The 24816-nt window shown below is 33.5% G+C and overlaps 1 protein-coding gene across 3 annotated transcripts in view; it reads left to right on the top strand.

The window, feature by feature from the left end:
* LOC145291918 (netrin-1-like) overlaps positions 1 to 24816 on the top strand; it is a 381604-nt gene that overhangs the window by 167192 nt on the left and 189596 nt on the right. For all 3 annotated transcript variants that reach the window (XM_080137764.1, XM_080137766.1, XM_080137765.1), the window contains exon 2: positions 13813 to 14001. In XM_080137764.1, the coding sequence (XP_079993890.1) occupies positions 13813 to 14001 (189 nt within the window). The remainder of the gene's footprint in view (positions 1 to 13812; positions 14002 to 24816) is intronic.

Genomic DNA, 24816 nt, shown 5'->3' with positions numbered 1-24816 from the left:
CTCTCTCCGTTATATTCTTATTCTCTCAATCTTTTTCCATTTTATTTCCTCTCTCCATCTCCCTTCCCTCTTCTCTATTTCTGTCTCTCTCCTTCCTTTCTTTCTCTTTCTCTCCCCTCTTTCTTTCTTTTATATATATATATATATATATATATATATATATATATATATATATATGCATATATATATGTATATATATATGTATATATATATATATATATATATATATATATATATATATATATATATATAATCTTGGAAGTTTTTAACTTTTAAAACAATACAAAAATAATTATTTTTTATCATTCGTTCGAAAACCATTTATCACCTACAATCACTGCATCGACTTGCTCTCTTTAATTCACTATTGTACCAGTAATAATTTATTTTTAAGGGATCATATATATATATATATATATATATATATATATATATATATATATATATATATATATATATATACACACGATAATTCTTGGCCTGAAGACGTAATCCCCCAACGCGGGTGATTACAGAAACATGTATGCACATATGTAGCCATCAATGTTTGTATAAATAAATTTCATATATATATATATACATATATATATATATATATATATATATATATATATATATACAGGGTGACCAAAAAAACAGAGGACATTCAATTGTTTTTCTGAGCATTTTACAGTCAACGGAGAAAAAAAGGCCAAAGACCCTAGTGTTTTGATGTGATGTTTTGGATATAATAAACTAGTTATGGCCAAAGTTTCATTTCATTCGAAAAAAACAGTAAGAAACGAGGCTTAATTAGAGTTGGGCCCGTTTTTTTTGGATTACCCTATATATATATATATATACATATATATATATATATATATATATATATATATATATTTGTTTAAACAGCACATAGCGTTTCTGCTTACTCGTCTTTTTTGTCGATAAACCAATTAAACTAACAGTCAGAAACTAGTAATAGCCAAGTTAATAATCCCCAACTCATTAATGTATTCTATCACAACCATCTACACGACGACTTTAAATTAGATGAGGAACTGAGGAATATAATAAATCGATATCATCACTCAATAATAACAAGATCAATAATATCATCTACTGCAAGAAATTAACAACTTCTAACCTTAGAATTAAAAACATTTCCCGGGCAACAACATCAGTCGATGAAACAAATGCAGTCAATCAATTCAAATGGAAGAATGCATCTCCAACAATGAAAAAAACCGATAGCTACATTGGACACACGACACACACATTGTCCAGACGATTAAACCATACACCTTTCAAATACATTTGCTAACACCTAAAACATGGCTGCCTACGTTCCCAATTTAAAAAAATCCTATTTGAAAACACAAAAATCATCATATAGATTCAAACGTAAAAAGATAACGAAATACTTGAAGCACTGCATTGAGGTAAACCAAAGCCAAATATTAACAAAATTTTGAAAACAGTAATAACATTTTAAAGTGCCTGTACGCAACCATCCAACATATATATATGTGTGTGTGTGTGTGTGTGTGTGTGTGTGTGTGTGTGTGTGTGTGTGTGTGTGTAGTTAAATTTGTATATCTTTATATATGTTATAATGTAAATGTATGAATTAATTAAAAAACCTCAAATTCACATACCATTAAAAACGTATTTTTACTCACGAGATTCTTCACATATTTTACGTAATTGAAATGTAGTTTGAACTGAAACATATAAAAGTATTCAAATTTTAAATCAAAAACTGAAGATGACTGAAAAAAATCAGTAAGAAGTACTTGCAAAAAAAAACGACTATGGAACTTTCTAACACAAAGTTGACCGCGATATTAGAACGACTATACGAAAAATGGATAAATTATATAAAAAAAAGACGATTAAGCAGATTAAGTGCTGTTCAACAATGTCTGTCTAAATAAAATCATGCTGACTTCGGTACCATCAGCTAAATCGAAACGAAGACATTTTGCGGTCCACCTTTGGTGACTATTGTTTGAGCTGTTGACAGATAGATAAGGAAAGTTAAAAATTAAGTTACTTCAAGCTATGAATATTTGCGTATGTACAGAAGTAATAGGTTTTATCGACTTACTGCTGCTAAGATCCACTGATTTTTTTTTTTTTTTTTTTTTTTTTTTTTTTTTGTTGTTGTTGTTGTTGTTGTTGTTGTTGTTGTTGTTTTTTTTTTTTTTTTTTTTTTTTTGTTTTTTTTTTTTTTGTTTTTTTTTTCAACTTTGACCCTTGGCAGCTATTTTCCAGCTAAAACCAAATTGAAATTATTCCACAAGTCCAAATTCCCTATATATCAAGTTTCAAGTCTGTAGACTAATACTTTAGAGAGGAGTTTGGTAGATATTTCCCACGCATACAGAAAATGTCATTTATATAGATAGATAGATAGATAGATAGATAGATAGATAGATAGATAGATATAAATACATATTCGTGTGCTAGAACTTCATCATCTTAAATATCACGCAATTATGCAACTGTAGAATCGAGTGCAATAATTAAATGAAGCAAATCATCTAATAAGAAATCATAAAAAACGAATAATTAATAAAAGCTCGTTTTTCAAATGAATATGCAAATTAGTTAACCTTTATTTAGTCGCTCGTATATCCATGACTGAGTATATTAAGAAGTTCGTTTTAATAATTTTTAAATAGAAAAAGTAAGCTTTTAATATTGATATGAATACGACGAAAAACTCAGCTTTACATATATATATATATATATATATATATATATATATATATATATATATATATATATATATATTCTTGACAGTACTTCGCAAACGAAGATTCTATGAAGGGGGGTTTCCATGTCGACTGCAGGCACGCCTGTGTGTATATATATATATATATATATATATATATATATATATATATATATATATATATATATATACACTAGCAGGCTGCTAGGCGTTGCCCGGTCGTGAAATACACATAATATTATAATTTAATTAATGCAGAAACTGAGACATGAGCATGCGAGTATTGTTTTTTTTTTCTAAACAGTTTACTTTTCGTAAGTAAAGAAAAAATACTCGAGCTGAGACCGAAACCAAAACCTAAAGACAGTGTATTAAGTACGATAACTATTAGGACACACTTACTTATTCTTAACATTGGAAGCTGTAATAAGAACGATTTATGCATGCGCAGTCGTAAAACAGTTGACAAATGTAAAAAAAAATCTGATGATCCCTCCCACGTATTATTTTTTTTTAATTTTTACCCCTTAAAAGGCTTTTTTACTGATAAAAAACAATGAAAAACTTTTTCACTTGTCTAAATAACTTATATACCAAATTTAAAGCTTTAGATAAAAAATTTGTTGAGTATATAGGTTAAGAATTGTCCTCAAACGCACATACATGCTCACTTTCATCTATATATATATATATATATATATATATATATATATATATATATATATATATATATACTCCAGTGAAACTTGAATTTGGAGAATATTTATTAATTTCTGTCTAATACCAACCATTAAAATTTCACAAAAATCTGGTTTATTTCAATCTTCAGAAAGAGCTTCCACTCTCGCTATATCCTCTTTTCATAAACTAGATGAAACTAAATATAACCCACATTACGAGCATTTATGGCTAGCCGCTGTATTCGTAGTAATCGGTTAATTAGTTTAGGGGTGTATCTTATACATATAAACATATAAACTTCTGTGGATCGGTAAAGGTCTGGAAGAAAGACTCGAAAACGCATTATATCCAAAACAAAACCAAATACAACAAATTAAGAGAAGTGGTTATACGTCAGTCCGACTGCTAAGTGTGCATAACTTGTACATAACGTTAATAGACATATTGGACTAGTTTTATAAATGCCTTGACAATTCTTTTTAGAAATAAAACAGCAAATGTGTTCATCCTCCCAAATATGAATTTATTTTCTTTACTAAAGTGAGAAATGTGACACAAGGGTCAGAAAATGTGACTGAAAATTCAGTGCTCCTGAGGAGCATTCTGATCCGCAAAAAAAATGACTGGGCAGCTCAATCGGCATTCCTCCTGAAGGGGCGCCTAAGACAATTAGCAATAAACTAACCCCTCTTCTCAAAGAGAGAAGGTAGCGCTTGGGATGGTGGACCTTCATGAATTGCACAAGACAAATATCATACGGCAATCATCAGAGAAAAAGTTATGATAAGAATTGTCTAGATTTTGGTTGCAAGGTAAAAACTCCAGTAGTATCGTGACTCCGTGGCCGGTGAACGTTATCCTGTGACGTAAGCAGGTCACATGACTTTTAGTTACACGGCCTTCTACTTACGTCGGTCATGCCCCGGCTCCCTCTGTGTTGTATTTTGAAACATTTACGCACACACGCGCACATTCGTCTTGTTCGTTGGTAAGCCTTGTCATTTTCAACATGATCTATGTGCCGCAATTATTCAATTCAGGTCAGTGTGTGCGAATTTCGGGTGTCAAATTGCCTTTCTTGGCCGCCAGTTAATATCAGTCAGCGTCCCTGAAAGTGCAATAAAAATCGGTGAATCGTGAAACACGGTGTTCGGTGAAACTAATAAGCCGGCGATAAGACCAAGTTAATCGTCGAGATGGAATTAGTGACTGGGTGGGGTCCCCCGCTCCCATTGACAGGGTGGAGCCTACCCCTTTATTATTTCTGATGCCTCATAAGGAGTCAGCGACATGACCCCTATTATGACGTAGGTCTGTGTAACCAGCCGGATGCGCCCACCACGCAACGAATTGCAATCTTAACACAGGGAAGAAGTGTTTGCAAGCGTTAGTTAGAAATAACCACACACACACACACACACACACACACACACACATATATATATATATATATATATATATATATATATATATATATATATATATATATATATATGTATATACCATTGAATATATGAAAACACGAAGCAAGTCGTTTCCTTACGAATCCTTGCGAGGATGAACGTGGAAAATTCTGTGTCGAGTAAGACTTACTATATATATATATATATATATGTATATATATATATATATATATATATATATATATATATATAAACACATATTGATAAATGTTAGAATGTGTGCATGAGGACACTTTTCAACCTATATACTCAACCAATATTTGAAATTTGGTGTATGGGATATTCAAACATGGGGAATACTTTTAATCGGATTTCATTAAAAAAAAAGGTAGCTAGCGGGTCAAAATTAAATAATTTGTTCATAGGGATCATCGGATATTTATCTGTTCATCAACGGTTTCACAGGTGCGTATGCGCAGTCATGATACATGACATATTCCTTATACGGCATATGTTATTACATTATATTTTTAAAATATTATATATATATATATATATGTATACATATATATATATATATATATATATATATATATATATATATATATATATATATATAATGTAGTAGAATATACTACATATATATACTAATATAATCAACTGTCCGGACGAATCTAATGAGTTTCGATTCCAAGTGGAAAATGTAACGGTCAAAATATTTAAGTCTAATATTACAATTTTTTACTAAACAGCATCCGAAAATGTTTCTCGTCTTAAATGAATCATTTGAAACAAAGAGCATGTCCAAAGGAAGGAATGGAACCATTTTTATGCCAAAATCATTTACGGTTTTAATTGACTTTTTCCGAAAAGTAGTCATCCAGATAAAGTCCCCTAAAAAAAGATGAAACGTTGATAAACTCAATAATCATTTAGGTTTCCTTCTTATTTTTCTACATGTATGTATGTATACACGTGATTATACCGTGTATATGTATATGTGCGTATGTGTGTGTGTGTGTGTGGGTGTGTGTGTGTGTGTGGATACGTATATTGAGACACGTGTATGTACATATATATGTGCATGTATTTATATATATATATACATGTGATTATACCGTGTATATATATATATAAATGTACATATTGAGACACGTGTATGTGCATATATATGTGTATGTATGTATGTATGTATGTATGTATGTATGTATGTATATATATACACGTGATTATACCGTGTGTGTGTATAATCACGTATATATATATATATATATATATATATATATATATATATATATATATATACGGTATAATATATATAATATATCTACATATATATATATATATATATATATATATATATATATATATATATATATATATATATATGCTGAACTCACAGCTACGCTGGTTCTGGCACGTCTCCAGCATGGAGGATCATCGCCTGCCCAAGATAGTCCTATATGGCGAAACCTCTACTGGCCGTCTTGACAGAGGGCCATCAAAGAAAAGATATAAAGACTCTCTGAAGAAGTCCCTCGGTGACTGCCACATTGACCATCTCCAACGGTCTACTCTCGCCGCTGACCGTGTTACCTGGCGATGTATTGTCCACTAAGCTGTCGCCTCCTTTGAGATCTCCCGCACAGAGAATCTGAGGGAAAAGCGCTGCAGGAGAAAGATTCCGGAAGCCTCAGCAGCCACACCTGACGTGACTTTTGATTGCAGCCGCTGTGGCCAAACCTGCTTGTCCCGCATCGGCTTGTCAGTCACAAGCGTGCCTGCAGTCGACGTGGAAAACCCTTTCATAGAATCTTCGTTTGCGAAGTATTGCTAAGAATATATATATATATATATATATATATATAAAGCCGAGGCTCATCTTTGGTTAACTACGGTGATCTGATGAGAACCGGTTTGTCAACGTGATAACGTCACACACACACACACACACACACACACACACACACACACACACACACACACACACACACACACACGCACACAAACAAACACACACACACAAATATATATATACACTCACACACAAATATGTTTGCATGTATAGATACACACAAATGTATATACATACATATATATACGCATATATGCACATACATCTATGTGTATACATATACATGCATATATATACATGCACATAAATATATATGAATATACACGTAAATATGCACACATATATATAAACATATATACACATACATACACATACGCATATATGTAAGTATATGTATGTATATAGAAATGTATATATATATATTTATATATATATAAATATTCATTAAATACTTTTGCAAGCAAAATCCGATCCCGCATTTTGCTAATCCCTACCCTCTGATGAGAAGGAAAGTATTTCTTTAAAACTCCGCGGATTAAGGGCTATTCACTTATTTTGTGCTTCCTTTTTAAAATCTAATATGTTTTTAACTCTTTTTCAAAGTATTTTTTAACATGTTTTATTAACTAATTGTTCTTAAATATACACATATATGCACATACGCGTATATATAAACATATATACACATATATGTGTATATTTGTATTCATGCATATATATATATATATATATACACACACACAGACACACACACAATGTAGCGCATGATTAATTTACCATTTAAAAATGATTTTTTGTTAGTAAATTAATTTTAATTTTCCTGCCATGATTTTTTATACGTAAATGTAAATAACATTCCAATCTTTAAATGGAAAAGAAATTCATAAAAGTACACTCAACTACAAAAACAAAAAAAAAATATTTTTTTTTAATGTTAAAGTGGCTTATGCGCCACCCTGCATGTGAAGAATGCGAGAGAGAACATTAGATTCTAAGCAGCCATGTTTATTGTTATATTCTGCTTCTACGCGTGGGTCTGCTGTGAATTATTCTCGAATAGTTTGTCCAAACAAAACGTGATGACCTCACTGTGATGTTGTCCGTCAATCATCCGCTTTACGGGCAAACTTTCCCAGCGATATCCTATTATTGGAACCATTCCGCGAAATAACGGCGGGCAGATATGTAACTATTTTCCACGCTGTCTGTTCTGATATACAACTGCAGCCAACCTTACTGAACAAACATAACACTTTTAAAGAAATAAGTATAAACCGGGGAGTGTACCGTCAACGACCATGTTTCTTTTTTATTAAAATGCAGTGCAGATAAAACTGAACTCGTTCTCCAAGTACGTACTTAAAGGATGAAAGTAAAACAAATTACTTGCTACGAATTTATTTTCATAATAGCAGACGGCTTGGCGTAGCCCGGTCGTAAAATACGCTTAAACATTATATTTTAATCCATACAGAAACTGAGACATGTGCATGCGAGTATTATGTTTTTTTTTCCAAACGGTTCACTTCCTGCAAGTAAGAAAAAATACTCGAGCTGAGGCCGAAACCAAAACCTAAAGACAGTGATTCAAGTACGATAACCATTAGGCCAGCTTGAAATAATCTTTAAAAAGTGTTTTCAAACCTACTTATTCTTAACTTAAGAAAGCTGTCACGTGAACGATTCACGCATGCACATTCGTGAAACAGTTGACGAACATATAAAAATCCGATACCCACCCACGTACTAATTTGTCAATTTTTACCTCTTAACAGCCGTTTTTTTTTTCGGATGAAAACCGATTAAAATATTGTCCATATGTCTGAATATCCTATATATCAAATTTCAAGCCTGTAGATAAAAAAATCGTTGAATGTATTGGTTGAGAATTATTCTCACACACACATTTTATAGATGTACTGGTAGGCCGCCCGACGTTGCCCAGTCGTAAAATACGTACAAATATTACATTTTCATTCAATAATGAAACATATGCATGCGAGTATTATGTTTTTCTCCAACTGTTCACTTTTACGTCCAAAAATTTCTCGAAACCAAAACACACGCACACACATTCTCACTTTTATAGATATATAGATTATACACGTTTATCTAAGTCTGTCGTTCGAGTCGTGCTTTATGCAAAAAATAATTTTTCACATTGATGATTCCTGTGAAAGGACGAAACACGTGTTTATGGATAAAAAAATATAAAGATATTTATCAAAATATTCTTTAACAGTGCTAGGGCGGATCCTTTTAGAGAATTATAATTAGGCGCTCAAATTGAATGCGTGCTGTGAAGTTCCATCTGACTATGTTGTTGAACACGGTTTATTACATTCTTCTAGGTATGCCCGCTTGTAAAGATATAAATAGATTTTAATTCTTTTTTTTTTTTTTCTTTTCATCGTGGTTGTCAGGTTGGCCCCAAGGTTCCATGTGTTCTTCCATAAACCGTTTCACTCTTAGGGCTATTTTGACCCTTTTTCGGCATTTGATTGATTGTTTTGGTTGTTTTTGTTTTACGGCATATCAACCCCTTTTCAGGTTATTTAATGCCGAATCGAAAGATTTTGAAGAAAATTTTTTTAATAGAATATATTTGTTGTTTTCAAATCGGTTTCTATTTAACCCATAGTTAGAACCCTAACAGGTACTACCACTCCGGGTCAGAGTGGACTTGGGAGCAATGGCAATTAAAGGGTGGCTCCACACTCCCCAAAGCCCGCAAGTTGAGGCCTCACCACTGGATAAAGTTTAAGATCATATTCAGGACCTTCTGCATTTGAATCACAAGTTGGTGTCACGCGGTACATACACAGCACTCAAATGTCACCTTTTTATAACTTTCTTGGCTCCATTGACTTCGATGGGCTACGCAATTCATCATCCGGCCAGCAGCTGAAAAATTGAACGAAGCACTTTTCGCGTTTCTTGCATTACCCAACATTATCCGCCATGAAATTCAAATGCCACCATTGCTATTTTTTCTTCTTTCTTTACTTGCTTCGTGTTTTCACCATTTGGATATAAAAAAAGAATAACGTTATCTTTTTTGTCGGCCATTTTTAGCCATTTTCATTTTAATTTCTGATCTGATTTTTCTACGAACAGTTCTAAAACTTATCTAAATTTTCAATTGTTTAAATAGAACCGATTAAAAAATATATATACAAATATTCGAAATAAAAATAACAATCTGATTATTAGACAACTATATATTTTACAAAAGCCAATATAAGGTTTTATGACACCCTTGTAGGTATATCCGTTTGTAAAGATATTATTAGACCATAATTCACTTTATTTCACAGTGGTTGTAAAGTTGGTTACATTGTTCTACATAGACTTTAAAATTTGTTTTTTTTTTTTCACCGTTGTAATGTAAAAATATTACTGCAATCTTTCTTTTTTCGGCCATCTTTAGCCATTTTTCGTGTTAGTATTTTACCAACGGTTTATAAACCTTTTCAATTCTTTTAGTAGAAACGATTCAAGAAAAACAAAAATATAAAACTAAGTATGTCAAAACAATATAAATACGAGTGTGCCTCAGGGATCGATGATTGGACCTTTATTATTCCTGTTCATAAATGGCCGCCCTGATAAAAATGTTTCTGAGATGGCACCACGGATCTATAAGAGACACGAGGGGGAAAACGAATAGACACATATCTAAGGAAATGGGGGAAACCCTAGAGCAAGACCTCCAGTCTGTAGTGGAATGGGGACAAAAATAGATGCTGCTAAGACTAAGCTTGTTTCCATTAATAATTACAAGAAACCTTCCCAACCACCAATAGTTATGGCTAATGATACATTACCTAAAAGTACTTCGTTCAAATTCCTCAGGTTAACGTTCGCATGGAACATGAGTTTGAACAGATACACTGAGGGCATTGCCAAGACTGCTGCAAAAATGGTAAACTTTCTCTACCGTGCTATAAAGTTATTTACGCCTGAAAGTATCATGTACCTTTACAGGACCAACATTCACCTATACATTGAGTACTGTTGTCAGATTCTGGTTGGTGCATCTGCTATTAGTCTCTCACTCCTGGACAGGATTCAAAAGAGAGGTCCTGAACTGTTATCTAGGCTGCAGGCTCTGTCACATCAACGAAATGTTGCATCCCTCTGCCTGTTCTACAAGTATTTTAATGGTGGATGTTCCGATGAACTCCACGCCATTGTACTTCCTCGATGTAAATACTCCCGACAGACCCGACAAGCAGCAAAATCCCACCCCTACACAATATAAATTCTTAGATGTAAGAAAGCCTTCTACTCTAATAGTTTCTTTCCTAGGACTCCTAGACTTTGGAATTCCCTTCCCGCTTTTGTTTCTCTGACTGTACTGACGTGCAGAAGTTCAAGTGTAATGTAAACAGACATCTTCCTGCTCAACTCCCTACATAATATCCCTGCAAATTATGTCATAGATAGTAGCCTCCTACATCAAATTGGCACTGTGCTAATTTGACACATGTTTGGAGTGAAAATGCAATAAAATTGTTTTTTAAATATGAATAGTTGGGCATTTCTACAATAGGCGAGGGTAGAATTATTACATATTACTAGCGGGGGTGCGCCTTTGCCCGGGCGTAAAATACGCTTAAATAGGATATTTTAATTCGTCCAGATTTCGTATATATTATTATAGAGTCGTGAAATAAAAAGTTTTTTTTCAAAAAAGGTATTTGGGTGCCTTCAGTAAGAATGGAAACCGAAACTGTATCATTCGAAGCTGTACCAACGTAACAGGCATATGAACAAATTAAAAATAAACTAAGATGAATGTGCAAAACGTATAACGATTTTTTCGATTTTGATCCATTTCAAAACTCCTTAAAAACTATTTTCACCGGCATAAAAGAACGATTCATAAAAATTCAATCATTTGAGCCGCTCTGTGACTTTTAGTTTCAGAAGTGATAGAGTTTGAAAGCATGGAGACAGACAGTGCGTTTTATATATTAGACACAGACAGTGAGAGAGGAGGAGAAAAGGGGGGTAGTTAATGAATGGAAGTACACAAATAAGTAGTTTTACAGCAATATTTATTGCTAACATTCTTAAAATTCATGTCCACAATGATCCAGTGTACGATTGTTTCAGAGACTACTTGAAATTATGTTTTTGTACATCTGCATTACAGTCTATGTCTTGTTTATCGAATTTCAGTAAAGTCACAGAGATTCAGCGAGAGTACTACCGTCTTACACATTCTTTTACAAGGGTTTTAGATTTTTACAGAAAAAGGCAGACATCGTTTACCAAACCTGCACCATCTTCTCTGTTATGAATTCTATCTGGTCTTTATTTATCGAGCAGAAATATGAAATAGTAAATTAATTGAATTGAGCCCCTAGCGCCGCTCTGCGACTTTTAATTTCGGGTGAGATAGAGTTTGAAAATTTGGAGACAGACAGAAAGACAGACGTGTAGCCTTTTATATATACGATTTTCTTTTAGAAAAAAATATTTAGAGAATATAAGAGTCAAATTAGAATATTTTGAAATGTTTTTGAGATAACTTTATTCGAAAATGTTAAATTATGGTTCTTTTAACAACATACATTTTCTCAATAAAATCTAAAAAAAAATCATTAAATTTTAAATTATCTTCTCTTTTCCCTAGTATAAACCTTCCCGCTAATGTAAGCAAAAACAGTTCCAATTAGCTAAAGTGCATTTGTGTCACACCTTCTTTCGTGCTTAAGATACCGACGCATGCAGTTCTTGGGAAAAATTTACTGATATGGGAAGATATGTTACAATGAGATATCAAAACAGCGAATTAATGAAAACCACTAGACAAACGAGCTGGAACAAAGGAAGCTGGGAATAGATTAGACAATTCTAAAAGAACACACATCCTATGATGCGGTCACAGCCAAGATTGAACTAACTACACGAGTTTGTAGTGTAAGTCAAATATTGTCTGTAGCTGAATACTTGATGCTTCGTCAGGGCTATCAAGGGTATTTTTTATCATGACGCCATCACTAGATGGGTTGCCTACCACGGTACATCTAGCCTCGGGAGAAGGATACCACGGTACATCTAGCCTCGGGAGAAGGATAGACCGCGTCAGTTTCCCAACCTGGTATTTTACCTTGCAGTACATACAGTGTCTCTCAATGGTCACCTATATTGTACTTCACCTCTCTTGTACTAGCCAGGCTCAATGTTGCTTAATTTCGATGATCTGGTGAGAACCGTGATTATGCCGTATCCAATGATAGTATGCCTGGCAATTTTTTTCCGAGAAATGAGTCCGTTTTCACATTTTTAGTAGTATCCAGGCTGATAGCATCACTTTTGGTCCGTCCTGACAATGCAATAGAGGTTATATGAAACTTAACTTCATTAAGTTTAAACGAATTTATCATTTCTTTTCTATGTGCCTATTTTATAACCATGTCCCAGAGGGAGGCACTAGTGGTAGATGCACCAACCCAAATGTGGCAACAATGCTGCATGCATGGGTGAACAATGGCTTCGTAGAAATATAGGATGCTTTCAAGTATGAGTATTTCTAGCACGATATAGGGAGCCCATCTTCTTCGTAGCGCCCTTTGCATTGTCCTCAATGTATTTGTTCCAATTCATATTGTCGGGAACCATTAATAGAACGTTGTACCCATTACACGCGTTTACATGTAGACATCCGGAATCCAACACCTTGTAGCAGTGTACGCCGCAAAAAAACATAAGCCAAGTAATAACTTGACTCTTTTTTTTTTTGTAACATCATTTATTTCCAGGTACTTTCCTGAATAAAACATGATCGTGCTCCTTATATCCGATTTCTGTCGTCTCGAACTTCATCGTCGATCTGTGCAGACGTTCTTTTTATACTTTTTTCTTTTTCCTTACTGTGACGTCACTTCGCACACGGCTTGGCATTTGCCATACTCGAAGAGTTTGACAGACGGGCTTTTAAGTTAGGATGTTATTTTTTTATGTATCGGTTGGTAAGTTTGTGAGCACACGTTAGCTTCGCGCCTGCGGATTTCAACAGTTTTAGCAGTAGTAATTAAGCGGATTCCATAAATTTTAGTTCATCTCGACAATGTAATAATTGTTTAATAAAACGTAACTACATTAAATTTATTTCATATTTTTTGTCTTTTTCTCTATTTCAGTTTGCAAGTGCAACCTGCACGCGCGTCAGTGTCACTTTAACATGGAGATTTACACATTATCCGGTTTCAAGAGCGGCGGCGTGTGCCTCAAGTGTCGCCACAATACGGCTGGACGGAATTGCAATTATTGTCGCCAGCGTTTCTACCGCGATCACACCAAACCAATCAAACACAGGAAAGCATGCAAAAGTAAGTACGACGGCCTATTATTATTCCTGGTTTGGTTGTTTTTTGTTTAACGGTATATCAACCCTTTCAGGTTATTTAATGCCAAATCCAGTAGTTTAGAAAAAGGGTCTTCGTGTTAAGTTTTGAAGAAAGGCTTATTACTATTTTTTTAAAAAAACGTATTTGATTGAAGCGGTTGTTTTCGAAGATGTTCGTCATATTGTTGAATTTAAGATATTGTTTCCTGGAATTATTAATGGCTCTACATTCCACAAAAATGTGTTTGATGATGCAAGTTTTTTGACAGAATGGGCATTGCGGTTGTTGCTTTTGTTTTAGTGTGTAGTCGTGTGTGAGTTTGTATATCACTATTATTTCTCTTCTGTGCGTTATATACTGCTACTCTACACTAGTAATTCGAGATGTTATCCGGATTACGTCAATGTATTTTTCCCCAGTTCATGTTATTTGTGAATGTTAAGCCGAGGATCTTGAGGGAAGTATTTTAAAAAAGTGTATCATTAGGCATGACAAGCATCGGTGGAGAAGGTTTTCTGTAATTATTAAAGTAAAATAAGATTAGTCTTAACGACATTGAATGTTGCCATCCAGTTTCTGCCTCATTTCACCACAAACAGAAGTTCTTCCTCTAGAATTTTAGCATTTCCTTAGATGTGAGTTCATTCGTTTTTCTCTCGAGTCTGTTATAGAGCGTAGTGTCATCAGCAAATATACCCACCTCAGAGAAAATGTCAACAGAGAGATCGTTTATGAATATCAGGAATAATAAAGATCCGATGATTGACTCCTGTAGCACACCCGCATTTATATCATGTTGTTTAGATGTACGAGCATCAAGAGCAACCTGGATTTTTCTCTTATCTAAGAAGCATATGATTACGTTAAGTATACATTTAGTAATACGACGTTTCTGAATTTTTGAGATGAAGATTGGTTATTCGTATTATTTGGATTCTTCGGACTACTGTTCTCATTTTGTCGTTTTCACAACGTTTCGGTCGATGTAAGCTCCGACCTTCTTCATGAGTATTTTGCTGAACTCGAGAATGTTTCTGTCGATCTCGGGAATTTTGACGAAATTTCGAGCGGAACCCTGTATTTACTTCACGGGGGCAACGTGCTCTTTTTCCGTCAGCTATGACTGGATAAAGGTCCAGGGTATTTCGTAATTGCATGTTTCGGCCGCCCACACTTAGGATTGAACCTTCAACCGTCAGGAGAATATCACTTTTTACAATTGATTTTTCCAAGTATTCTAACCACTGGTTCAATCCTCAGTGTGGGCGACCGAAAAATACAATTGCGAATTACTTATCCAGTCATGGTTTACGGAACAAGAACATGCTACACCCGTGAAGTAAATAAAAAATTTCCACATTATATACACATTATGAAAACATTATATACACATTATGAAAACATTATATACACATTATGAAAACATTATATATACATAATATGCACATTATATGTACATTGTATACATATTATATACGCATTATATAAACAGTTTCTACACATTATAGACACATTATAAAAACATATGAACATTATATACACATTATATACGCATCATATTTACATTATATAAACATTATATATACATTATACAAAAATTATATGTATATAAAATGCACATTATAAAACACCATATAAATATTATATACACATTATATAAACAGTATATACACATTATATACACCTTATATAAACATTATATAAATATTATATACACATTCTATACATATCACATAAACATTATATATACATTATATAAACATTATATGCACATTTTATGCACATCGTATACCTATTATATACACATTATATATACATTATATACACAATCTATGCACATAATATGAACATATACACATCATATATATATTATATACACATTACATACACATTTTATACACTTTATATACAGATCATATACACATCATATACACATTATATAAACATCTTATACACATTTTATACACATTGTATGCACATTATATACAGATGATATTAAAGTTATATACACATCATATGCATATTATATACACATTATATACACATTATATACACATTATATACACGTAATATACACATTATATACACGTTATATAAACATCATATGCACATAATATACACAACATATGCACATCATATACACAATATATAAACATTATATACATATTATAGCAATGGCCAACGACTCTTTATCTGAGAGTACGTCTTTCAAGCTCCTTGGCCTAACGTTCACAGGAAACATGAGTTGGAACAATTACATCGAGGGCATTGCCAGGGCCGCTGCAAGGAAGATGGGCTCTCTCTACCGTGCTAGAAAACTACTAACACCCGAAAGTATCCTGTACCTCTATAAGGCAACCATTCGCCCATGTATGGAGTATTGCTGTCATATTTGGGCTGGTGCATCGGCTACTAGTCTCTCGCTCCTTGACAGGGTTCAAAAGAGAGTCGCAAATCTGATAGGCCCTAAACTGGCATCTAAGCTTCAGCCTCCGTCCCATCGACGAAACGTTGCATCCTTCTGTCTGTTCTACAAGTATTTTAATGGTGAATGCTCTGATGAACTGCAAGCACTTGCGCCCCCACGACGTAGACCCCCTCGACAGACCCGACAAGCTGCAAAATCCCACCCCCACACTGTAGAGATCCCTAGATGTAAAAGATCTTTCTACTCCGATAGTTTCTTCCCCAGAACCGCTAGACTTTGGAATTCCATTCCAGGTCACTGCTTCCCCAACTGTACTGACATGCAGAAGTTCAAGTGCAACGTGAACCAACATCTTGCTGCCCAAATCCCTACATAGTACCCCAGTAGTTGTTTCCCCTGATAGTAGCCCTCTACACCAAAGTGGCAATGTGCCTTGTTTGAGGTGAAAATGTAATAAAAAAAATAAAAAATAAAAAAAATGATATACACATCAGATAAGAGACACTAAGACAATCCTTGAAATATTTAAATAATTCGTTAAATTTCAAAAAAAAGTAATAAAAGAATACACAAAGGAAACAAAGTATAAAACAACCAAAAACGAGTGAGAAAGTCTAATAAACCTCAACGGCATTTCAACGGGTTTTCTTCGATACAGATTTTCTATGGAATATCAACTTCACAAGCAGTTCTCTATCAGAGGATATGACGATGTCAGTTTTTTTTTTTGTTTTGTTTTTTTTTTTGTAGTCCTTGTCGACGTACTCCTACATACAGCGCCTTGTGCTACCATTTTTCCCCTCTTGTACTAGTCAGGCTCAACGTTGCTTAACTTCGGTGATATAACGAGAGTTTGTGTGTCAAACTAATTATGCGTGTGCTGTTATTTCTGTTGGTTTAGCATAGAGTAAGACAGTGTTCAGAAGAGCTGGGGTAAGACATACGACTACGTTATTAGAGTCTTCCATAGCTTAAAACTGGTAGTGTTTTTATCACTGAATATTTATGGTGAAACGAAAGTAGATTTCGGAATAAGATAAGTTTCAATTACGAAATGTAATGTGAAGATTGTGGCACGCCGTGTTGTTTAAACAGCTGGCAATAAAATTTACTGCGCTTTATTCAATTAGTGTTAGGTGTTTTATGCTATTCATTATAACTCATATACATTATTCCAATTATGACAGGACCTCCGCGGCGATTTCACTTCACGTGATAATAAATACTGAAACATCTACTATTTGATAAAGAGGTTTTCCTCAAAATATACTTAACTCTAATGTTTTCATTAATGATTAACCCATAACATAAATGAAACACTTATTACATAAATGCAAATGTTTATACAAGATCTTTCTATTCTCTTTGTCGTTGTTTGTCTTCCCGCATTCCATGAGTGATCGTTGATGGTCTCGTCTGCTTCAGACAAATAAAACTTCTCATGCATGAAAAACACAAAAGAGACGTCCGCTGAGGTTTCATCAAGGTTTTATATAAAACTGGTGGGCTTGGGCGCCATTCTTTTCGCGATCACAAAATACGCTTCAATATATTTTAGTTCAGTCAGATTTCGTCTTTATCATTACAGAGCCAATTCTTTATTGATTGGCCGCGAAACCTGCTATGTGAGGACCTGTTCGATTAGACACCAAATAATTTCTACTAGAGTATCTATAAACTAAACTAAAATTAAATTATATTGATGCATTTCATATATATACTTATATATATGTATATATATATATATATATATATATATATATATTTCTATATGAAATAATTTTATGCGAAATAAATCAATATACATTAATTTAGTTTATAGATAGTCTAGTAGAAATTATTTGATGTTTAAGGGAATAGGTTCATATATAAATATATATATATATATATATATATATATATATATATATTAGAGAAAGGTAGTTTGCTTGAAGCATTGCTAGTAAATAGATATAGAAGAATATAAGAGGACTATAGTTCCTATCCAAAGTGCCCCTCTTTGAGGAGCTTGATTTTCCGCACCTTAAAAACCGACATTGTGTTTAACTCTTCTGTCGTGGGGAGGCAAGTAAATAGAAATATAATTAGGTTGTGACCTGACAACAACAATAATAATAATTAAAATAAAATGATATTAATAAACAAATCAATAAAATAAAGTAAATAAGAAATGTAATTAATCAAAAAATAATTTATATGTTAATATTTATATATGATTTAAAAAAGTAAGATCGACAGATTAATAAATACACACAAAATAGAGTTCACATTAAACGCTGTCTACATTATGATTAAATTAAATAGATGAATAAGTATAAAAATGAAAATGTCTATATTAACAGCGATGATGTTAATTAAGTAACCTTACGCGCAAAACCTTTCTGCTTTACAATTTATAAAATTAACTTCTTAACGCATTGCCAACACAACGCACGTACTACAAACATTGAGTAGCACATTACAATTGTATATATAATAAATAACTCGTCGGAATGTCTATTTAAATGGACACCCGCCACCACTTTTATAGTGCTCAAATCGCCTGTTTGTAAACAAACAACGAGCTGCGCATTTTTCAGCCAATTAAGTAGCGGGTGAGATTATTTTCGACAGTGTTCTACCCAAAGAGGGCGGTTTAATATATATATATATATATATATATATATATATATATATATATATATATATATATATATATTAATAGGATATTAATAAACAAATAGATTATAAAATTAAAAAATAAGATCAACATATTTTATTGACGCACACAGCTTAACAAACAAAAAAAATTTAATAGGTTTAACATTGACACTTTCTCCATTACGAATTCACAGCATCACTTACTTATAGTAAAAGTTTAAATAATATCTAATATCTTGTACACTAAAAAAATAATTAAAAAATAAATAAATAATTAAAAAAATTGTGTAATTAAACAGATAAATAAATAACTAAATAACCAAATAATGTAAATGTCTATAGCAATATAAATTTAAAAACTGATGCATAAAACCTTTTCTGCTTTCCAGCTGTTCCTTCCCACATTATTTTCCGCCTTACGATATTCCAATGTTTTGCCGTTTTTAGGCACATTCTTTCGTCCCTTTCCTTTTGAAGAAGAGATGTTATCTCGAAATATTAAGATCTCCATTATACTGGTTGCATCAAATATTAAGTTCATATTTACTGATTTGTATTGTGATTATCTTCAAGTTAAATAAAAAAGCAAATCAGACCTTTCGTTTGTCCATTTTTGTTCATGTGTCACGTCAATACAACAGCCGGATCCCTGCATTGCTATAGCCTTCTTATACTCTTCCGTATACATATATTCGATATATATATATATATATATATATATATATATATATATATATATATATTAATTTTATATAAATATACCTGCTCTGTTCACTCATTGAGCACTATTTTGGTAGACACATGTTGTTTCATTGGATGTACTTCTAGGAAACTAAACTCTACTGGCTATATATATATATATATATATATATATATATATATATATATATATATATATATATATATATATATATATATAGTACAACCCCCGGGATATGGCATTAAGAATTAGCAACAAAATACAGCATGCACATGTATATAATCAGATAACATTATAAAAAAACACGGTAATGCGAGACAAATACCGTAACCAGGGGCCAGAAAAAACATCGTATTCCACATCGTAACCTGTTATATCCGGTTATATATATATATATATATATATATATATATATATATATATATATATATATATATATACGAGCAAACAGTTAATAAAACATGTTAAAAAACACTTTGAAAAAGAGTTAAAAACATATTTAATCTGAAAAGGAAACACTTGATAAGTGGATATATATATAACACTCGATAAGTATATATATATATATATATATATATATATATATATATATATATATATATATAAGGGGTTCGAACAGTAGTCTAGAGCAGAGTGTGTTTTAAAAAAGAACAGTGCCCGTTGTAATTAAATTATCAATCACATTACTAAATAAATATATATATATATATATATATATATATATGCATATATATATATAATACTAGCAGGGGTGCCCGGCGTTGCTCGGGTGTTTGGAGGTATATGCTGTGCAAAAAAGCAAAAAAACAAAAAAATCGTTAATTTTTTTAAACTTTGACCCCTATTATGACCCCTTAAAATTTATTGTTTCGGGCTCAAATCACTTTATTAAGTTAGATCCATGTTCAAGGAACCTAAATCTAAAATTTCAAGTGTCTAGACCCAAAATTGTCGGAGGAGTTTGGTAGAGTTCTTAAAGGTCAAATCGTTGAAATTTGACCCCTTAACAGCCAAATTTCTGGCTGACACCCGTCACATCGATTTTCCCAAATCTCAGTACCCGGTATTTAAAATTTCGAGTCTATAGATTAAAAATTGACAGAGTTATTGCGTAGGGAAATGTACACAGACAGACACACACACAGACAGACAGACAGACAGACAGACACGCTCACCTTTATAGATATATAGATATATATATATGTACATGTATATATATATCAGGTTGTATATATATATATATATATATGTATGTATGTATATATATATATATGTGTGTGTGTGTATGTATGTATATGTATATATATACACACACACAACTTGAAATGCATGAAATTTGTGGTGTTTACTAACTAACCAATCTGATTCATAATTTTTCTTTATCACAGGTTAATCTTTCAATTAGCCAATAGTAAAGCATCCTCTAAATAAACATGACGAATGCTTTCTCCTCTTTTGCACAGCTTTGTATAAAAGTGACGCAATCTATTTTTGTAAATGTGTCGAATTAATAGATCTTATTTTAACATGTGCGTGCAAGAAGGACATTGATTTCGTTTTTAGGTGCTGGTTTCGTTTAGACTTTAATTTTTAGGAATTCCAAGATGTAGCAATCTGAGGGAAGCGTTTAAAGTTTTCCGGCATCTATAGATTTCTACAGTGAAGGGGTGGACCTTTGCTGTTTGTCCTGTTAGTTGGAAGTATGAATTGCTATGAATTCAACAGAGCAAATTTCATTAAAGTATTCGCAAAGCAGACAACAGGACTACAACATTGCGGCGGTTAGACTGAAGTTTGAACTTGTCTGACAGTGTGTGGACTATTTTTTAATTGCATTTTCACCCCAAACAAGGATGTAGGGAGCTGCTATCTGGGACATATTTGCAAGGATACTATGTGGGAAGTTGAGCAGCAAAATTACACTTGAACTTCTGCATGTCAGTACAGTCGGGGAAGCAAGAACCTGGAAGAGAATTCCAAAGTCCAGCAGTTCTTGAGAAGAAACTATTAGAATAGAAGGCTTTCTGGCATCTGGGAATGTCTACTGTATGGGGTGAGATTTTGCTGCTTATCGGGTTTATCGAGAGTCAAGGAGGTACAAGGGCTTGTAGTTCCTCGGAGCATACACCATTAAAATACTTGTAAAACAGGCAGAGGGATGCAACATTTCGTCGGTGGGAGAGAGGCTGAAGCCTAGCTGACAATTCAGGACCTATTATGCTGGCGACTCTCTTCTGAACCCTGTCCGGGAACGAGAGATTAGTAGCAGGTAGCATATTAAATCTGAGACTCGTTTTTTCGATGCTGTTTAAGAGTAAGAGACTAGTGGTAGATGCACCACTCCAGATGTGGCAACAATACTTCATACATTGGCAAAGTGTGGCTTTATAAAGATACCGTATACCCTCTACTGTGATAATATGTTATATTTTTACTAGTTAAGACGGTTACAGACTTTTACATTCTTAGCACGAATATATTTTCTTTTAAATAATTACAAAATCCATCGTATGCTATCGCGTAGATCCTGACATGTTGATCCAATTATCTACGGGCGAGTCAATTTGACCCACATCTCGATACATATCTTTCCCGCGCGTCGCATCCACAAATCACCCTTAATTTTTTGAAAGTGCACCGAGTGACCCTACCGCAATGATACCAATCTGAACTAATTAAATCACTTGACACAACCCGGGCCGTCCGCTATGGGGTCCGCATACCTGCCTTGTCTCTACGCCATTCTTCCCTCCACCTCGCAGGAATGAAGGGAGCGCGCCTCGCATGTCGACGCAACTGTCGTTTAAATGTCAAGGGCGGTTCATGTTATTTTCAAAAAAAAATGGATTGACACTTAGAAATCGAGGTGAGATCCGTAATCACGAGGCAGAGCTGTAGCTTGACGTCGTAAGGAGGAAATGTTAACTTGAGAACCACAGATTTATACTGACATTATCTATTTATTTCAGTGCGGGAGGTATTGATTGGGGGGGGCAGGGTTTTTTTTTTTTTTACAAAGGGGTCGCCATATGACAAGGCTCGAAGGCCACTAGAGGATAAGCGTTAATGTGTGTCTTGTAGTCATTGAGAAAGTTGCGTAATGATCGTTTGTAGAAGTAATTTAGTTCAAGTGATTTAATTATTTACGAGGACGGCCGAACAAGAATTTGCTTACGTTGGACTTGAAGATAATAATATTGTAGTCAGCTAGAAAGCAGACCAACAGAACAGAGTTCCACAAACGGGCAATCCTAGGGAAGAAGCTTTGTTCATGGAATTCATGTTTAACTTTAGGCAACGATAGAGAATGAGGGAATTTATTGATAGAGATTTTTCACTAAACGAGTGTTTTTTGTAAAGAATGGCGAGGAGGACCATAGATTAGAGCTCAGTCGAACACTTGCCATCGATAGAGCAGGAGAAGGTTCGCCACGTTTCTTCTGTGAGAGAGAGGCTGCAGAGAAGAGAAAAGGGCATCACCTACTAGATTATAAAGTCTGTTTTGAACTCTGTCAAAGCAGGATAGGGTGCTTCGAGCAGCTTCTGCCCAGATATAGCAACAGTATTCAATCCTATGACGTATTTGGCTTTTATACAAGTAGATAATTGCTTCAGCGGTTAGATATCTTCTAGAGAGGAGAATGCTCCAACCATGTATGGAATTGTTTATGGGGCAAATGTAATAAATGGTTTATCTTGCGTTACTTTATTTATTATACAACTTGGGTAGATCACTTATCTATATAAACAGTTCATGTATGTGTGTGTGTCTGTTTTAAAATATTTAACCGATAAACTCTTAAACTACTGGTCACATGACACTGAAATTAACAGGAAATAGTAATCATACACTAAGAATGTTTTACAACGAAGTAAAATCTTTGTTTGGATGGATGAATAACGCGTACAGAAATGTGTCAACAAGTTGAAATGCAAAACGTTCATTTTGTCTTGCCGACATACTTCTATTACTTTTGTGCATGCGCAAATTCATTCATAACTTGAATTGGTTTAATTTTGTTTTTTCTTATCTATCTGTCGATGGTTCAGACGGTAAGGAACACGTCTGGAGAGCTTAATATTTTTATTTCGATTCTAGCTGTTGGCACCCAAGTCTTGAAATCAGTACTATATATATATATATATATATGTGTGTGTGTGTGTGTGTGTGTGTGTGTGTGTGTGTGTGTGTGTGTGTGTGTGTGTGTGTGTGTGTGTGTGTGTGTGTGTGTGTGTGGAGGTAAATTTATAAATATATTTGAAAATAAGCGGAAATCTCTCAAGAGCTTTTTCGATCATCATCTTATCAGGAGAAATCCATAGCAATGAAATAAGTTCCCCAAAGAGATTTAACGTTTTTAACAATTCCTTCTTCCGACACAAAGAAGGTTTACGAATTGCGATGGAGACAAATTCTAAAATTTTTAAATGATTTTTAGAATCTGCTCTATGAAGTATCTCAAACCATTCTATTTTATACTGATTGGCACAACAAGAATTCTCAACCAGATGTTGGTCAATAGCGGAGTTCAAAACTGTACAGGACGGGAGATTCACAGATCCCGCTCTACCATTTCTAATTTTGGATGGAATGTGCTGGTTTATACGAGTTTGCAAATGCAAGGAAGTCCGTCCTACATAACCATCATTACACAGACATTTAAATTGGTAAACAATGTTACTATTTTGGATATAAGACAAACGATCCTTGCAAAAAGAAGGAAAACCACGTCTAGTGATATATACCAAATGCAAGGAAACAGAGTAAAAACAATAATATTTCTTACAATCTGTTAACTTAATTTTGTACTATTATCCCCTATCCATGGCAATTTTAAGTAAACAGGGTATTTTAAAGGGCCAAATATTTTAGGGGATTTAAAATCAGCGACCTTTTTATTTATACAATCATTAATAAGGTCTCCAGGGTAACCATTACTAATCAAAATATCTCTGATCTTATCCACCGACGTCCAATTTAAGGTATTTATTTGCTTCCCCATGAAAGCAACTTGTGAACAAGACCGTT

The sequence above is a fragment of the Euprymna scolopes genome, chromosome 13 (genome assembly GCF_053919585.1).
Source record: "Euprymna scolopes isolate OS-2025 chromosome 13, ASM5391958v1, whole genome shotgun sequence".
In the NCBI taxonomy this organism is placed as follows: Eukaryota; Metazoa; Mollusca; class Cephalopoda; order Sepiida; family Sepiolidae; genus Euprymna; species Euprymna scolopes.
This window is presented reverse-complemented; position numbering and strand designations above follow the sequence as displayed.